Source organism: Argentina anserina, chromosome 7 (assembly GCF_933775445.1).
Source record: "Argentina anserina chromosome 7, drPotAnse1.1, whole genome shotgun sequence".
Taxonomy (NCBI): Eukaryota; Viridiplantae; Streptophyta; class Magnoliopsida; order Rosales; family Rosaceae; genus Argentina; species Argentina anserina.
This window is the reverse complement of record NC_065878.1, coordinates 5,039,753-5,059,496: the sequence shown is the minus strand read 5'-3', so window position 1 is coordinate 5,059,496 and position 19,744 is coordinate 5,039,753. Positions and strand designations below refer to the sequence as shown.

At 35.5% G+C, this 19,744-nt stretch overlaps 1 protein-coding gene across 1 annotated transcript; it reads left to right on the top strand.

Moving 5' to 3' along the window:
• Positions 1 to 12,386: 12,386 nt before the first annotated feature.
• Positions 12,387 to 18,491, top strand: LOC126803254 (protein ZINC INDUCED FACILITATOR 1-like). The gene is made up of 14 exons (XM_050531047.1): positions 12,387 to 12,490; positions 12,588 to 12,690; positions 12,788 to 12,841; positions 12,921 to 12,983; positions 13,704 to 13,753; positions 13,872 to 13,947; positions 14,167 to 14,376; positions 14,910 to 14,997; positions 16,426 to 16,511; positions 16,656 to 16,763; positions 16,871 to 16,915; positions 17,005 to 17,093; positions 17,441 to 17,484; positions 18,181 to 18,491. Exons 1-14 carry the CDS (start codon positions 12,399 to 12,401, stop codon positions 18,279 to 18,281), a joined length of 1,209 nt encoding a protein of 402 aa, XP_050387004.1. The 5' UTR covers positions 12,387 to 12,398; the 3' UTR covers positions 18,282 to 18,491.
• Positions 18,492 to 19,744: the final 1,253 nt, after the last annotated feature.

Sequence of the window (19,744 nt, the reverse complement as noted above, 5' to 3'; positions counted from 1 at the left end):
GGTTATTTATGACCGTACAAAGGTGAGCGATATCACCTTCCACATTTTCGTAGAGGTGATGAACCTACGGGTCATAAAGAAGTATTCAATCATGCACATTGTAAGACCCGATATTTCTAATCTCGATTACTGACACTTTAGGAATAACTAACATTTAATTAAATGTCGAGTACATAGTTTAATATGTCGATATTAGACTACATGTCGCCATGAGCTCGAAAATGTTTTCAGAATATTTTTCCGACGCTCGGTTTTGTTTTTACAAATTTCTAAAGTTGCGTTTTATTTTAAAAATAATTTTCTGTTTTGGGTATTTGTTTTCAGACTTTTAAGAAAAAGCCCAAAATCTTTTGACCCGAACCCAAGGCCCGAGCCCAACTCTCTCTCTCTCTCTCCCTTTTCTTTTTCTTCCTCACGTCTTCTTCTTCTCCCTCATTTCTTTGATTTTCTTTTCCTTCTTCCTCCACCGAGACCACACCGCCACCTTCTCAGCCTTGTGCTGCCATCCTCGAACAAGGGAGCCAACATGCAACCACAAATTTATACTCACCACCTCATATTAGAAACCTCCCCAAACAACCCCAATTTTGGTGAAATTGGAGTTGTTGCAGAGGGACTCCGACGAAGAGCTCCGGCGGCTGATTTGAGCTAAAAAACCGTCTCGTTTGGTAAGCTTGATTCTCGTTCCTCAAAACCCAGTTCAGCTCCTCTTTTGATTCAATTAACTAAGCTTAAATTCTTGTTCTTTGTTTTCTGGGTTTTGTTACCACCACTGTGTTCCGCCTTCGAGCTTTCTCCTTCCAGGGATTCCAAGAGCATCATCGAGCTTGTACACATCTTATTGGTAAGTTAGGCTCAAGTAGCCTTTTTGATCATGTTCTTTCTTTGTATTTCATCGAATTGGAACCTAAAATCACTCTTTCCTGTCTCTGCCGTGACCCTCGTAATGCCGATAATTCTTTTTCCTCATCTTTGCGTCGATGAGATGATCTTGATGAAGGACATAAGCTTTTGGGACAGTAGCAGTAACATGGAGGAAGTGCAGCAGCCTCGACTGCGTTTTGAGTCTGAGAGGTGAAGCTTTCAATGTTGCTGCAAATTGCCTCATTTTCCTTCTTTCCTTTTAGATTTGAACTTGTTGGAATGTGGTGAACCTTTCAATGTTTCTGCATTTTGGTTTTGTGGTGATCGGAGTAGACTTTTAGGTCGGATTGCTGGTCGAGAAACAAGAGGGTGAAAACCCTTGGTTTTTACTGTTTTATTATTACGCTTTTAGTTGTTTTACTATGATGTGAAATTACCAAAATACCTATGGCAGTTTTACTGTTACTATTTACTGTTTGACTCTGACTTTTACGGTTTTCTCCTAAGTTACCTTTTTACCATTTACTAAATGATTTTAACGATTTTACTTTTACCTACAGTAACTTAGTGAAAACTTAATTTTAACTAAAAAGGCGACGAATAAGGATAACTTTTAGTTACGACTAATGTTAGTTCCGATTCTCACCCGGTTCGAGAATCGAGAACTATTTAACTTAGCCATGTGTCGATATAATAAATAAGTCATCGATATGATTCTAAGTAACTTTTATAACTATAAAGTATGCTTAGTATCGGTCGACTATTGAAGTAGGATTATTTTCGGATTTTCTGAGAATTGATTAACATGGTTAATTCCTGGTCAAACCAGGAAAAACTTCGTCAACAAAAAGTCAAAGGACTTTCCTGGTCAAACTAGGAAAAGGGTTGAGTCAACTTATCTTTGATTTTCGAATTGAAATTGACTCTTTATGTGATTCATAAATTCAGAGTTGATGCTAGGAGATCGAGCAGTGGAGCAGCAGTAGCAGCTACTTTTATCGATTTGGATAACAGTTGAGATTCTGCACGTCATTCCAGGTTGGGGAGCTAACCCTCCAATGTTGATTTTGGGCCGATTATAATTATATAGTCTAGTTCTCGGTTGAATGATTTATGATGCATTAAATGTTGCGAAAACCCAAGACTAGACACGATTTCGTGATAGGGTAAATAGTGAATTCTCGCGTGTGTTGACGTGAGAGTGACATGAGCCTAGCATTATAGGTAATCCTACGGTGTCGATGACCATGAACCTCCGGAGGGGCAATGCCTTGTTTATTATTGGATCCATTCTATTCTATACTATTGAGGACATTCCGTTTAAATGGACACTCTTGCTACTTTGTGCTACAATAGACATGTAGTTGGCCTTGACTATTTAGTCGCTAGGATTGGTCGAGCATTGCTTGAAGTTGAATTCGCCTTACCCTACATTTGGAGCTCCACAAACTATTTTAGCATGATATTCCTAAACTTGCATTATGTTTTGAATATGGTGTTCTCTGGACGTCCAAAACATACCCTCAATGTTTTATAAAACTTATCCTTACCTGATTTTCAAACCTCATGGGCGGGCGGGCTGGCCTCTACTGGGTAAGCGAGGATGACGCTCACCCCTACTTTAGTTCCTTTGTAGGTTCGATTGTGATTTCTGAAGCTAGGAGCCTCATTTGAGAGTTAGCGTTCGTGTTCACCCTCATGCATCTCTTTCTCATGTCTTGTACTAATGTTTTCGAGTAAAGTTTCTCCAAGGTCTCCTCTTAGTATTTTGCCACTTTTTATTTAGTTTTTGGGTTGTTAAATATGTTTAGTATTGGGACGGTGGCACTAGCGCTACCTTCCGCGTTATTTGTTGTATAAATTATTTACTTTTGCGGAAATGTAAAGTATTATTATTTATTCGTGAAAACATGTTTGTCTTGTCAAAAATTTTTATTCACTTGTTCACGTTAGTGAGTGTCTGAGCGAAACCTAATTGCTCTGTTCGCTTGCTAATATCCTTTATCCTAATATACTGTTCATGTTCAATCCGGGATGTGACACACATTCTTCCCTTAGGAGTATAATTGAGCGTACGTTTGGGGTTTGAAAAAACAAATAGTATTTTACATGATATGCCAAGTTTTTCTTATGAAAAACAAGTACAAATAGTTATTGCTACCATGTCTATTCATAATTATATAAGAAGGTATGCTCAACAAGATCAAGATTTTTATGAAGATGATGATTACCCAAATGAAGAAATTGGTGATGATATGGAGGATAATGAGTATGAAGAAGATGGTGTGGGAAGACAAGAAATAGTGGTGCTAAGAAATATGATTGCACAAAGTCTAATGGATACATTGTAGTTGCAATTTAAATCGACTCTAATATATTTTGTGTAGTTATTCAATTTAATTATGGTGGATAAATATTTTGTGTAATATTCTAGATGGATTTTGTTGAAAATTTAAGAGTTTTAACGTAAATTGTTTATTTGGTTCAAACAACGTATAACCAAAACATTTGCAAACAATTATACTAACAATTGAAATATCCCATAGTGCATAATTCAGATCATTAATACACAAATTAAAAGTGAATGAATCATTTTGTCCATTTTAATAAAACTTTAAACATTTATTAACATTTTAGTAATTATACATACTAAAAGCCATTTTTATTTAAAATTTACCAAATACAAATAATAGCTTTTCGCTCCCACAATAGTTTTGAAAACAATTTACCAAACGCCTCAACTGCTTTCTCTCATAATAGTTTCAAAAATTATTTTGCTCACAGCAATTTCAAAAGTCATTTTACTCACAGTACAACTATAACAATCTGGACCCAATTTAGTTGTTGAAGGGATTAAGTTTAGAAATTGAATGTACTGATCCATACCAGTTTTTACCTTTGACCTTGTCCTGAATTAAAGGGATTTAATATCAAATTAAAATTGTTTAGGAATGAGCAAATTAATCGTCAATATATCCTATGTCCAGTGCGATGTGAAACCAACAAACATCGAAAGTTCAATCCTTCCTAGAAAAAATAACCTACGAGTAACATAGGATACAAAATTCTAACAAAAGAACATTGAGTTGGTAACATTTTTTTTGTAGCTGTGGTAATTTCTGCACTGGTACAGCTCCAGGAACAGTAACACCACCAGAACCACCTTGGCTTGAAGCAGTCTCTGACATTTCGTCGAACTTAATAAACTGACTCATCTGCGCTGCAGCTCCATGAGCATAGTGTATTGGATAACAATCATCCCAGCATGAGCACACAAGTAGAAATCATTGTTCTTTGGATGTCAGACTTTGTTGTCAATTATAGTTCCTGCGATGAAGTCATAAAAAGATCAGCAGTAAACAATGAAAAGCTCATTTTCTTCTTTCAATCTGACATTATATTTGTTACCAACGGTAAAATGACTAACCAGGTGGAACATTGTCCGGAGAACTATCAGTCCGGAAGAATTTTGTATGAAGATTCTTTTGAGCAATAATAACCACGAACTTTGGTGAGCAGCTCTCATCAAGGAACTTGCAGGCCTGCAAGATATAAAGAATCCCAAGTGAAGAGTTAAGACATTTTTTCTCTTACTAAACTGAAGCATGTACAAAGAAATTATAGATCAGTTATGGATGACCTCAATAATCTGATCCAATTCTACATTCAATTCTTGGTCGAACTGTGACTCACTCACTCCATCCCTGAACAAGAGAAACACTGGGTGATAAGAGGTAATAGACATTCAAGTATAGATGACTGAGTGATGGAAAATGTTCCAGTACAGTTCAAGATTGCATATCGTGACTTCGAGAGAAATAAATGTACATTTTATGAGTGATACTATTTTCCTGGGAACTACTGAAGTCACTGACTATGATAACAATAATACAAGGTAAGTAGATAAAACATGCAGTTATCTATATTATGTTTTCTTCTGATCTAATTGATGGCTTTTTCATTGCCACAATCTTAAGGTATTGATCTTTAGAGTATACATCTTTGGTCTGATAAAGAATATCAAACAAGCACATGGTCTACTTCACAGATCAAACAAAAAAGGAATTATTATAAGACTAAAAAAATTAATCGTTGTAGTTATATAACTATAGTTTGAAGCATTATAAAGTCTAGCAATAGTTCCCTGCAGACAGCAGAATCTACGTGAACATTTTCATACCGCAACAGTAGAGATTTGCATAGTTATACATTTACATAAAAAATAAGGTAGCATAGTAAAAAAAGAGATACAGTAGAATCTCATTAAAATAATATCCGATCAATTAATAATCTCGTTAAAATAATATTTTTTGGCTGTTTCCAATTTGAAACTAATATGTTAAATTAATAAGATAATAAAAATTTGAGAATTGATATAGACTCAATTGAATATATAAATTAATAATTGGAGAAGCTCTGTGGATTCCGACTTGGTTTTGAGCTCCGGCAAGCATCCTTGACCACGGTTTGGTAAGCCCAGTCCTCCAATCCTCATCCCTAATTAAATTCATTCTTCAATTTCATTGAATGAAGTTGATTCAAGCTTCTCTTTTTTTTGGGTTTAACGCCTCTGCATCTCCTCCATCGTTCTCCTCTTTTCCAGCGAAGCTAGTCAATTTTCATTGATTGGTAAGTCTAGCCTCTTATTATCATCTCTAATTCAATTTTCATTTCCAACTTCACAAATTGGAGCCTAATTGAAATTCCCTCTTTCTGTCATTATTTTTGTGGATTCCCGACGACGAGACAACTTCTTTAAGAGTTGGGAGGATCTCTAGAAGTGCAGCAGCTCGGGAGATGAAATGCAGTAGCTCGGGAAATGAAATGCAGCAGCTCGGGAACATAACACAATTTGTCTCTCTTTCCTGGACTCAACGAGGTAGTGAATCCATCCATTCCTACCTCTGTTAAATTGATTTGGCGATTTTGAGTTGTTGAGAAGCTTTTGTGAATGAAATTCTTGTTGGTTGTTGTTAATCGGAGTCACTTTTTGTATTGAGAGAATCGATCGGAAGTGAAAAGGGTAAAATCCATGGTTTTTACTTTTTTAACTTTACCCTTTTACTGTTTTACTACAGTGTGAAATTACTTTACTGTACATGGCAGAAAGTTACAATTTTACTGTTTTAAGATTTTATCATAAGTTACCTATTACTGTTTTACCAAATGATTTTAACAGTTTTACTTTTACATGAGGTAACTTGGTCAAAACCTAATTTGTTTAAAATGACGACGATTAACGTAACACTTAATTATGAATAATATTAGTTTTGATTTCCGCCCGGTTCGGAAATCGAGAACCGTTTAACTTAGAAATATGTCGGTAAATAATAAAGTCGTCGTTCCGAGAATTAGTCAATAATTGGTTAACTAAAAGTCAACCTTTGACTTTTTTTGGTCAAATAGGAATACAGAATCGAGTCAATTTATGATACTAAGAAATTAGTATTGACTCTTTGATAAATCGATTCAGAATTGATGCAACGAAATCGTACAAAGCTGGAGCAACAACAACAACGTTATTTCGGAACTGGAATAGCAGCGAGGATTCTGCACTTTAATTCAGGTAGGGTGAGCTAACCCCCTGTGTGTATTTCGTGCCCTTAAATTCATTGTTTATGCCTCGGCGATTGTTTATTGATGAAAATTGCATATGCTAAAACCCGAGGATAGACGGATTGTGACATTGGTGTGTAGACATGAGAGTGAACGAGACCCTAGCATTCTAGGTAATCCTACGGTGTCAATGACCGTGAACCTCCAGAGGGGCAATGTCCTGTTTATTATTAGATCCATTTGTTACTATTGAGGACATTCCAGTAAATGGACACTATCGCTTCTCTGTTGTTGCTACAGAGGCAGTTTTTTTCGACTTACGAGGTGATTCATTCGCCTCCTAGTCGCTAGGTTTTGGTCACAACTGACTGATGATTATTGATAGTCATCACGCATGTTTTGCATTGTTTTCTCGTAAATGATAACATAATGTGCTTTTTTTATTTTATAAATGATTTAAAGCACGTGCTCACATCTAAACTATTTAAGTTTTCATAAAACTTAACCTATCTTATTTTCAAACAAAATAGGTGGGCAGACCCCTCTGGGTGAGCGAGGACGTAGCTCACCCCTACTATAGTTCTTCTGTGCAGGTTAGGATATAGCAAGGGTTTAAGAAACGTGAAGTTTAAGAGTACACATCATTTGAGCCGTTTGAAGTCATTTTTAGATTATTAGTTCTCTCTTATTTCTTGTATCATTTGCTATATAAATTCTGAGGTGTATAACTCTTGTATGTCACCGTTATTGTATAATTTGGGTTGCCATAGTTGTATTTGTTTTTGGGCCGGTGACTCTTTGATCACCTTTCATTGATCTTCAAGTTGTTTGTAAAGCTTGCATAATCATTCCAAGTGTGTTTCCAAAGTCGCATAATCATTTATATTCTCAATAATTTCTATTTGTAAAGTTGCATTTGAGTTTCCATTTTGTAATTTGAATTTTCAATTCAAGTTACGTTTGGAAACTTCTTTCACTTGTTCTTTCTATTGCGAAAAATTTGTACAGATTTTCTAAAAGACGAGTGTTCAAAAGAACTAAATTCGTTTGTTCGCTTATTAGTCGAAATTTTTAACTCTAATATTGTTATTATCCATTCTGGGATGTGACAGGAGACATACACGAAAAAAGTTAGTCACTCAAAACCGCATATTTTTGATACAAACAGTTTCCCCTATTATATTCCCACCAAACATAAAATCGTCCATAAACTTCATTTTGTCTTTAGTAGACGGTTACCACTTGACAATGCAAGATACTCACCGTTGTCGTAGAGTAGACAAGAGACAAAATGTGCTCATTCTCGAGACAACACTCACACCTATTTCTCGAGAACACAAAATATTCTAAATAAATAAAATGAAACTTGGGATACAATCCAAGCTCAATCAAGTTGCAAGAAGATCGCAGCCACCACATGCCTGCTTCGGTATGAGGATAATCCATTTTCTTTAGGGTAACCTACACCTAAAGAAAGTAGAAAGTCAGAAACAATAACTGAAAAAGAGAGAAAACGTAGCTACCTAGATTGGGCACAACTAAAGCCAAGCAAACCGAACCCAATTACAAAGAGTCTATCCTTGCAGGGAAACAGGTTGTCGGCAAAGCCCGATCAATATCAACACAGGCCGCCACGGACGACTCACTATCCACATCTTCTGACCTCAGACCGCGCCTCCCCCTCGCTCCTTAGAGCCACATATGACTTGTAATTTATTCATGCAAGTTTATAATTCATGCGTCATTTCGATCTATTTTATTCATTTAAGTTGAGGGGCTACGATTCACAACTGCAAAACGTGCAATGTTTTAAATAGGCAAAGTTGACGAGTCCTAGCCCCCGACCCCAGATCTCCCCACTTTTTAAACACTCATCATTGAGTTCGACAAAGCATTCAATTTTGTCTACATCTACATTAGGACTCTTTGTAGTTTTGCATATCAGTACTAACTCCAACCTACTATATCATAATGAAATATTTGGTCAAAAGAATAACGCATAGAAAATTTCGAGGAAAGAAAGTTGTATCACCGAATTAGGTCTCTTCATCCGGCCCTAAAGCCTAAAGCCCAGACCGCCCTACTCTAAAGGGCCAAGCTCGGCACGGCCCACTGTAATGCAAGGGCGGGCTTAAGATTTTTTATAATAAGGGTTGTGAAAAAAAAAACACGGCCCTATCATACAACCCGAGTATAATGACCTTTATAAGACTAAACCTCGCCTGACCCTAAAAGTCCGTCCTTTTGGTCATAATAATAACATATATTTTATATATTTTTAAAATATGTTTCTTCTATTACATATACAATATAACTTATCTTTATTTTTTTATTCATTTTATAAGTTTTATTTTTATTTTGTTAAATAACCTTTAATTTTTTTGGTACAAAAAAATGGTGGACGGGTGCCACGTCTACCACTCCGGGCCCGGAGAGCAGATACGGTACAGGCCCTCCCCAGGGGGTGTTTTTCACATGCGGATGATCGAACTAGTGACCTCTTATTACCAGGAGTATCACATTAGCATTCGCCCAACATGCAGATGCAGCCTACATTACCACTACACCAAACCCCTTGGGTTAAATAACCTTTAATTTTGAGTGAAAGTTCATTGCATTTCGGCTTTTATTTATAAATTTCTTAAGCTAAATCAATTATATATATGTTTGCAAAATATGATTATAAATTAAAAAGATCAATCTTATATTATGTGTATAATTATATAGCTAAATTTTGAGGAAAAAAATAACTATAATATATTTATTTCAATTAATTTTATAAACCTAATGCGAAATTCAACCTGTTTTAGCCCTTTAGTCCTATATGTTGGGCAGGTCCGGCCTTATTAGCCCTAGAGGAATTGACCGTTAAGGCGGACGGAAGGCTTACACATCGTGGCCTTACTGCAGCCCTACATTTTATTTTATTGACTTTATCAAATTCCGGCCCGACCTAAGCCATAAATTTTAGGGCAGTGCTAGCCCTAGCCCGTGATGACCCCTTCACCGAGCTATTGAAAACGACGGACAAGTCAAGTGACACGTTAATTTACACGAGAGACATGATAGTCACATGCGGAATAGATTATTACTTCCTTTGGTATTTTTTTTTTGGTAATGATTTCCTTTGGTTTTCGCTTCCTTTTCGTATTCGACGTACCTCCACATAGTGCACTTACACGAGAGACATGATAATCACACGCAGAATAGATTATTACTTAAATTAGATTAATCCTTAAGACCTGACAAGAAAACAAAGCTGAGGTTGGGAGCGAGGACTGGAGGAGCATGGTGATTCAAACCCCATCATTTTGTCGTTAATTTTTCTCGGGTATCGTTGCCTTCAAATCTTTGTCATGAATATTTCACTGTACTGTGACTTTTGCTGACGCCTGCAATGATGGCAATGCGTTCCATGAGAATGCATCCCAGTAACCATTTATTAAGCTGCAAACAACAATTATGGCAAATAATTGAGTGAAAGAGAAAACCCTTCACGTTTCTTTCACCATTTTCGTTATTGGGTTGAATCAAAGAAAGGAAGCAAAGCATGGCTGCAGAGGGGGAGGAGTACAGGGAGAGCTTGTTGAAGAAGGTATACTATGAAAATTGTCCAGGTTGTAAGGTGGAAGATGAGAAGGAGCTGCAACGAGGCGTCCCTGTTCGAAAGCTTATGGCTATCTATCTGGATGATCGTTCTCTCTGCCGGTAAGTTTTCCTTTTAGTATCATTCATTCATTCATTTCTGTGTTCAATCATGTGTCGCAAATGGTTTGACACATAATATATGATCATGGATAGATTTTGCATTTCTGCTAACATGTGTGGTCTACAATTAACCAACTTTGGTTCATTGATTTAATTTGAGGTTTGAGATTACAACAACTATGGAAAAACAATGGTTTTAGTACAAGTTACCAGGGATGTTTTCTTGGAAGCACTCAAAACCTGTTAGGTGTGTCATAACACAGTTTGTAATCGATTAAAAGGCTATATGGGGTAAAATGTTTTACAAGAATTTATAATCGACTCAGCGGCCATGAATAGGGTGAATTTTTGGGTTAAATGGTCTATTATTCAAATATTAAGAATGCTGTGCACTGGTGCAAGTGTTGAGTTGTCTGCTTCTATTGTGAAGGATAGCATTTACAAGGGGTAGCTTGCTAGAGTTCAATTCGTTTGTCACTAGCTTGAGATATTACAATTCACTTTCTGAAGCATTTACAACTTCTTTGCTGTAGAAAATCTGAAGTACAGTAGAATTTCTGGATATTCTTTTTTGGTCAATAATTTCTGGATATTCAATCATTTGTAATTATGATTTAATTTTTGGTTTCATCTCTTTTCACTGGCTTCTAATTTATAGCAAATTTTCTGATCCTGATTCAGTATTTTTGATATTTTCAGCGCTGCCTATATCATCTCTGTTTCCCTTTCTTTATTTTATGGTAAGTGTTATACTTACGTTCAGCTCTTGTTACTTTTGTTGGATTTTTATGACAATGAAATTGAATGAATATTGGCCGTCTGTTTATGGAACAGGATTATTTCCAGACAGTCCAATTTAGTGCTAAGGGTTCTATTTTGCCTTATCAGAATCTGGGTAGTGAATATTAGTGGCCGCTACCTACTGAATGCATCCCCTATTCTTTTCCTGATTGCGATACATTCAAAAAAATATTGACTTTTGTTTGCGCATGTCTTTCGAAATGCTCGTGCTTGCTACCTGTGAATTTTTATCTGAAAAATGAAAGAAATCTCAATCTTGTTTGCTGAATATTTAGGGACATAACACACCGACTTGGCTCTCAAACTGTTGATCTCTTGTCCTGTAAGCCTGTATATGCTTTAGCTTTCAGACAATCTATATTTCGACTGACACCATTATTAGTTTATTACCATTTTTAGAACTTTCTGTGTGATTTTCCAAAATCATTACAAGTTCTGCATAACCTTATAAGAATTTGTTTTGAGTTCTTTCGTAATATAAAGAAATTAAGAACCACTCTAAAGGTGATACAAAGAATATAAATTCCGCAAACTTTATTCAGTGCATGAACTACAATATATTCACCCTGCTATTTATTTCCATTTCTATAATGGATCAAGAGCTGAAGTAAAGTTAGAGTATATGTCATCGTCTTGAACTTGAAAGACACACAGTAGCCTATCTGTCTTATTGCACCACAGTTCTTTTCCCTCAAGTTGTGTATCTCTTTGTTTCTAACCTTTTTCCTTCTTTTTGTTTCATTGCATTTTTATAAATGCACTATGTATTATTGTATGTGTGGGAATCTGATCAAGTTTTTAAATCTTCAGAAAGAAATTTAACTTTTATTGCTGATATGTCTGAGAATTAATTACCATGGAACATACCAGCTAATTCATTCAAACAAATATCGTGACCAGATAGTTACAGTGAACTTAAAAAACACTTGCATTCTGATATAAATGAAGTGCAGAAAAGGAGATGTTTCTGAAATTTATGACCATAAAGATGACCAAAACCGAACCCTTTTCTACAAAACGTGTTGATCCTTCCTCTTCACATTCTCAAAAGCATTACTGCACATCGCCCAATAGCAATCCTTTCCAGAAATGTGATGAATTCTTTTTCGTAACAAAATGAAAGTGTATTGTGCTCACTTGCTGTTTTGTATTCTCTCCTTCTTGTGTTTTATAAACACTCTGTAACTTGCAACCTTCAGAACCCAATGAATTCTACTTGAGATCCTAATGATTGCAGAATACTAAGTGTTGTTTGCATCACAGATTAGAGATTTTCATATAACAAATAGAGAGGAAGATATTGGGTTCTATGCTGGGTATGTAGGTGAGATTATTGTCATCAAATTTGTTTTGGTCAAAAGTCATCAATTTTTCTTGGTGACTAAATTTGTTTAATTTTGACATTTATGTTCTGTTTTTGTTTTTGGTGCTCTTAACACGCTTCCATATATTTTGAAGGTTCTTCATTTATGCTTGGAAGAGCACTGACATCAGTTTTTTGGGGAATAGTGGCTGATCGCTATGGTCGCAAACCTGTCATAATAATAGGGACTATTGCAGTGTTAGTAAATGCAATTCTGCAAATGAGTTTTTCTGGAGTTATTAGGGATGGATGCTTTTCTGGCAGATTTCTGATATGTGTATCTTTGTTGTCTCAGGGTTATTTTCAATACTCTCTTTGGACTCAGTGTAAACTTTTGGATGGCCATCATTACAAGATTTCTTCTAGGAAGTTTAAATGGTTTGCTTGGCCCAATAAAGGTATCAAATTGTTATAGATAGTATTATAAATGATGGAATTGCTAACTTGTCAATATTCATGGGTTAGTTTTCTTATTTGATTTACCTGCATGACCAGGCATATGCAAGTGAAGTCTTTCGGGAAGAACACCAAGCGTTAGGGATGTCAACAGTGAGTCATGTTTGTTGTTTATATACAAGTCTTACAATTGTACAGTTACTATTCCTGAATTAAGACTATTTGATTTCAGGTTAGCACAGCATGGGGTATTGGATTGATTATTGGTCCAGCTATGGGAGGATTCTTTGCGCAGGTAATGTTACTTCATCTGACTTCAGGCGATGAAACGCACTCATAAATGCTGTAATCTGAGTATGTGTGAAATTATTTTGAACTCAGCCTAATATGACCTTGCTTTTCTTGAAGTTTGCTGAACTTATTTTGACAGATTCCATGAGGATAAAATCATCATGTAATTTTTTCTTACCTATAATGGAATGTTGTGATTCCTCATCAATATGAGTTGAAGAGTGTTAAACGGTGGAAGAGTGTTTCATCAATTTGACTACTACAACCATACTTTGGTTTCTTAATTTTTAGAATAGGGTGGATAATTTGATATATTACATATTTCCACATATGTTATCGTTTAATCGAGTATTGGTAAGGTGGTATTTTGAAAGTGTAGGATAAAAGGGGCGCAAGTATAAGTAATTATCTCTTTCTAGCTATCATTTCCAATCGATGTGGGATGAATAGATAATTTTCTGTTTGTTTTTGTGTCAAACCCCAAGGACTATATATTTTTATGTCTGCACTCTAAAATGTTCAGTGAAAGATTATTCTACAAGGTGAAAATAAGAACCATTTTTTCTCGCTGACCTATTCTGGGGCTTGCAAAAAGCACATTCTTTTAGTATATGACTGTTAGAGCTATTAGACACCAATGATGACATATATGTATGCTCTGTGTTTTGCTATTTGACTCCTGTCTCTAAATCAAATGTTTCTAAATTATTGTTTTTAAATTTAGCCAGCAGAGAAATATCCCGCTATATTTTCCCCGGACTCTATATTTGGGAGGTAAGTGAGTTTCACACTCATTCCTTAAGTGATGGGAAGTGAGACGGTCATGTCTGACCATTTGCAATTTGTTCAACTGTTACCCCATGATATTCCAACATGTGAAACTGTAATGCAGGTTTCCATACTTCTTACCTTGCCTTTGTATCTCGGTTTTTGCTCTCGGAGTAACCATTGCATGTTTCTGGCTGCCGGTACATATCTTCTCTCTATATCTTTGACTATTATAATTTAATTCACCTGTATACTATGTCCATAACATGGTTATAAGGCCATTTCTGATTTCCCCCCTGACCTTTCTAATTTTATTTTTATAATTTATAAATTAAAAGTATATATTATGTGGCACGGCTCGTAGAGACTAATTGAAATTGCAAGTAGTAGCAACTAATCTTTTATCTAAGTGGTTGCAGGAAACTTTACACAATCACAATGAAAACGCCAGATCACATGATAATTCTGTTGAAGGATTGGAGTTTGCATCCTGTGGGTCAGATGCAAATATAATGAAACAAAAATCTGAAGAGCAAAAGCCTAAAGAAAACCTCATGAAGAATTGGCCATTAATGTCATCAATCATTGTTTATTGTGTTTTTTCACTCCACGACATGGCTTACACAGAGGTATTTAGTACCTTTTTCATGTTAGCAGACATTGATCTTTCCACAATTTTTAAAAAAATAAATAAATAAAATTTGGTTTCCTTCCTTTGAATGGTTTCTTGCAATTTTGGTACAAGTTTAGTCTGATTGGTTTGAAATATGAGTGCACAAAATGCTTAACATTCTCAGATTCTCTTTCTTGCTGAGACATAGAATTCTAATTGCTGCATTTGATCAAAATGGAGTTTTATTACATTGGTATCGATGATACTTTGAACTTTGGTAGCAGAGTCAGGACATAGTTTGGTCTTACCTCTGAGCGGACAAAAAATAAATAATGAAAAATACAACAGAACTTCAATTAGTTTGAGGACTTGTAGGATTTTTGTGCTTCAATTATAACAGTATTAGCATGACAGCAACGCCAAATTATCATACAAAATGCTGGTGTAATGTTTATTTTTAATTTTGGTTCCAACTGTATATATAGTCTGCTAGCATTTCCATCCAAGTATGGGCTAATAAGTGCATTTTATCTGTCAATAAAAAATCAGATATTCTCATTATGGGCGGAGAGTCCTCGAAAGTTAGGGGGTTTAAGCTACTCAACTGAGGATGTTGGTGAAGTTCTAGCAATCTCAGGTACTGTTTAATATTTCCTTATGCTCATTGGTTGATCCACATTTTGCATTGCTAAAATGGGATCACATGTTAATATATCTCCCCTTCTATTTCAATGGCTTTTAATTTTCTCCAATTTTAGTATTACCCATTACACATTTAGCAAATAATCAATTGATATGTCTGCACTATTTGACATTTCGTGATCACATTTCATATAACATGTACAGACTCCCAGGGACTTCAGAAATAAGATAAGGAGACATGATATACCATTAAGACACCTACATCGTAATTCAAGTGAAATTTCATTAGTTCCAGTAGACTCAAAACCATAAGTTGGGTATAATAAATGAATAAACCCTGTCTTGGTTCTTATTGAACCCAATTGGATGCTAATAATGTAAGATCTGTCTCTTTAAGTACATGCTGAACTTGAAGGATATATGTATCAAATGGAGAATGGAAAATCGGAGGATAACTTATTCTGGTTTTGTTATTTTCGGCCCCACAGACAATTAGAAAAGAACAACAGAATTACATGCATCAGGCCAACTTTTAGAATTCAGGAGTTCGAAAACCAGGAGCTCTGGGTCATACTATCTGGGGATAAAGTTATTCCGTTTGAAGGGACTAGTATAAATCAACAGGTCAGTAAGTTGGTGTCCAGGTAAAAGGGGTATTTGATCTTTAAGCTTGATGATTAGTGTCCGGTAGAAGAATGGAAGTTACAGAAAGCAGTCACAAATCTCCTATTAAGATGAATAGAAGATGGCTACTGTCCCGTAGAGTAGCAGTCACCAATATACAATGAAGTTGAATAGCAGACGATTATTTTATTGATTATAGTAACTACTGTTACTGCTTTGAATCAAATACCACTCCTTGTGAAGGTTTCTAGTGTAGATGATATAAGTAACATTATCATCTTCATTGGCCATTCATCCCATAATGATTTTGTTAATTACAGTAACTACGTTATTGGTTTGAAGTTGGTTGGCATGATGCACTGCTCGTATTGTATCTATTGTTATATTATTGCAATACCCTTTGAAGCCAATCACGGACAATTTCTTTTTACTACTGTAACGGATAAAATTGATCTCTGCTGACGTGAATGTTAATTGCTGGAAATTGTAAATTTTTTCCCTTTGAATTCTAAACAAACAAGCCTAAACTCTGTCTTAGCTTCTCACATACCAAAATAGGGGAGTTTATGGTCTTTCTTATAATAGCAAAAAAGTTGTAGCTATCACCTGCATGTTATCTCTATTTGCCTGAGATAGCATGCATGGTGCTTAAAAGGACTTGCATGAAATTTCGGGATGGTTTATGTGAATTATGAGCTTTTGTATTCCATATATACTAGTTACTGCAATTGATCATTCAACTTACAACATTTAATATACTACGTAGTTGGAAATTTCTGACAACTAAATCAACTTGTAGGTTTTGGTCTTTTTGTCTTTCAAACTACTCTGTACCCGTATGTGGAAAAGATGCTTGGTCCTATAAGAATTGCTCGAATTGGAGGGGTAATCCTTATCTCTTGCCTCACTGCATTTGTTTTACCTCCTCTTTAATATGATAGTTCGAGGATTATCCTCTCACCAATCTTTGGTTGCATTTTCAGTTTCCCTTTTTATAATATTTGAGCTAGCACATAATCCTGTTTGCAGGTTTTGAGTATACCTCTTTTGTCAAGCTACCCCTTTATAGCATTATTGTCTGGGATTTCCCTCTCCGTGCTGTTAAATATTGCATCGCTGCCGAAAAATGTCATATCTGTACGTACATATGGGACTTCAAATATCCACTTAGCTATACCACAGAAGCTGATATGTGTCAACTATTTGTATGTTCTTCTGACGTTTAAAGCTTTCTTTGTAACTAGATCATGATCGTCACTGGCCTGTTCATTCTCCAAAACAGAGCTGTGGTAATTTTACTTTTTACCTTCTATTTTCATATCATGTATAAGTGGTCTTCAACTGAAGGTGTCTTAACCTGATCTTAACTGCACAACAGGACCAGCGTCAAAGAGGTGCTGCTAATGGAATTGCTATGACTCTGATGTCGCTGTTCAAGGCAGTTGGTCCAGCTGGTGGTGGTACAGTGTAAGTCTTTGATTATCTTAATTGAATTCGATGTATGAATCCATAATCTAGTTAGTGATAATGCCCTGGATCTGTAGTAATTGTTATGTGATTATTTATACAAGACATATATTTTATTTGTTATTGCAATCTCTATTTAGATGTCTACTTACAGTTGTCGATATTTTCTGTTGTTTATTTCTGTGATGTTATTGAGATTACTGATGCTGTGACACCAGGAAATCACACAGCATTACAATTTAATAGCACCTGATACAGCTTACAGTTGAAATCATACTCAGTCAGATATTTTACAACGTCTTGGTATTTCAAATAAGGCTTTGTTGATTATGATTTTCTCTTAACAGGTTTTCTTGGGCACAAAAACGCCTGGATGCTTCCTTTCTACCTGGTACATATTATTATTTTATCACGCAGTTATGTTATCTAGATTACCAGGCTCTACTGCTCTAGGGTAACTGGTTCTTATTACAAAAATGATATGTTTCCAGTTAACAGTTTTGTTTCCATCCATTGACTTGGAAAATCATATGTTTACATATTTAGAACAGTTTTTGACCCCAATATACTTGGATGGCCCTTGGTATCATAAGGCTGAGCTAATTTTACATAATCAGAAGACAACACAGTACCAATGAAACTCAAATCTAACCCAACGCCAAAGTATTGGCATGCTTGGCCATCAAATATCTATTTTGTTGTATTATATCGTTTGTGCTTGTTGGAAACTTGGAATGGAAATGATAACCACTCTGTAGCTCCTGCCGAACAAAAAACTCCAGCAAGTATTCAGCTAGATCTTGAGGGGATAGTGGTTTATTATTGAGTAACAAAGAATCAGATTAGAGATCGCTTAAGTGAATATAGTCAGATAATGCAGTACATTTTCAGAGGTCATTCATAATCAGAGTAGGAAATAAATGTACCTTGTTTTCATCATCTCAATTTGCATATTGTATGTACTTTCACCACCTTCTTTTCATAATTCAGTTGCTTGATAATATTTATGTTTCTACATCAGACTAACTATAAGTATCAACTGATTTTTGAAGGTTCTGAAAATTTACTGCTGCGTTTTTGCTTACAGGTATCCAGATGGTTTTCTTCATCTTGAATCTGGTGGAGTTAGTTGCAGTTGTCATGACGTGTAAGCCATTTCTTATTGTACATGAAAATAGACAGGGGTGAATTACCATGGAAACACCATGGAATTAGTTCAATCCACATCAAGAAAACCAAAACAAAAAGAACTACAAAGCAACAACAACAACAACAAACAACTTTATTGTTGACTCATTGAAAGCATTATTTGTAGTTGTAGTTGCCTCTATATATTCATTCAAACGGGAAAGAAATCTCAGGATTGTATGTTTGATGTAAATCATGTAATCGAATTATCCCCCTTGAGAAAAAATTTAGAGCATTATGGGAATATAGTCAAAGTTATTTGGTTGCAGTTATGGCGGGAATTGGCTGTTATTGGGTTAATCTCTGAACATGATGCACAATGGCTAAAGGGTAGATTATATTTCCATTTGGTTCATTGGCATATTCTTTGTAAGTATAGATTTGTGAATCGAACTTATGGATGACTGGTTCTATAATCTTATTTATGAAAGTAGTCGAACTTAATATTATGCTGTATTTTCTACAATATTTGTGCTCCACTATGTTGTTGATGAACTCAGATTCACACCCCTAGTAGTAACCAGAAGATGTTATCAATTTATCGGAATAATGCTTTGCTACTTTTTTGTATGGAAATTCAACTCAATACATGCAAATGATGCTGTGAGAGTATAAACAGTAAGTACCCATTTAAACAAATCTGCTTGTGTATATTTGTCTTGAACCATAGCATATATGATCGCTTCATATCCTCGTACTGTTTCCTCTGACTGTATTAGGGGCGCAACACCGGAGGTCGCCCGAGCAAGCTTAACTTATTCACCCAAGCAAACTTAACTTAACGGGTGCATAATTGTTGTGATTATGTGCCTTATTGCTGGCATGATCACACCCTCGGCCACAATAATGTTTTGACAACTAGACATTTGTATTATTACTTGACAACGACCAGTTCACAGGATGATGGAGAATTGAAAAACTCGAAAACATTGTAAAACAGAGGAAACTACCCCGTTTTTAAACAGAGAAAAACAGATGCAATCTCCCACCACCTTCATTTGTGAATGTTAACGGTTAAAGGTTTAGAGAAACCTTCAAGGACAACTACTCCGTTTGCATAAGTTTAAGCAAAGCAGCAGAAATCAGTACCGAGAAATCCAAAAATAGTCCAAGTTATTGAGACCCTTCTCAGGCTTCCACTATAAGTATCATAAATGCTAGATGGCAATGAAGAACCAATCAGTAAAACTTAAAAGTACTTTAGCTATTAGACAAGCAAAATATTCTTAAACTCAACAGTCTTTACATAGAATACCACTCCACACAAAACATAAAACTTTCCAATGCACTTTCTGGAAATACAGAAATCCAAACATCTATTCAACTGATGAAGAATAAGCATCTCGATGACAACAGAACCACATTTAAAACAAGTTTTGGTGAACAAAGTACTTGGCCTGTAAACAAAGTGAATGCTTGAAATCAAATAAGGAACAGTCAGTCTGGTTTAGAATAACCAAAAG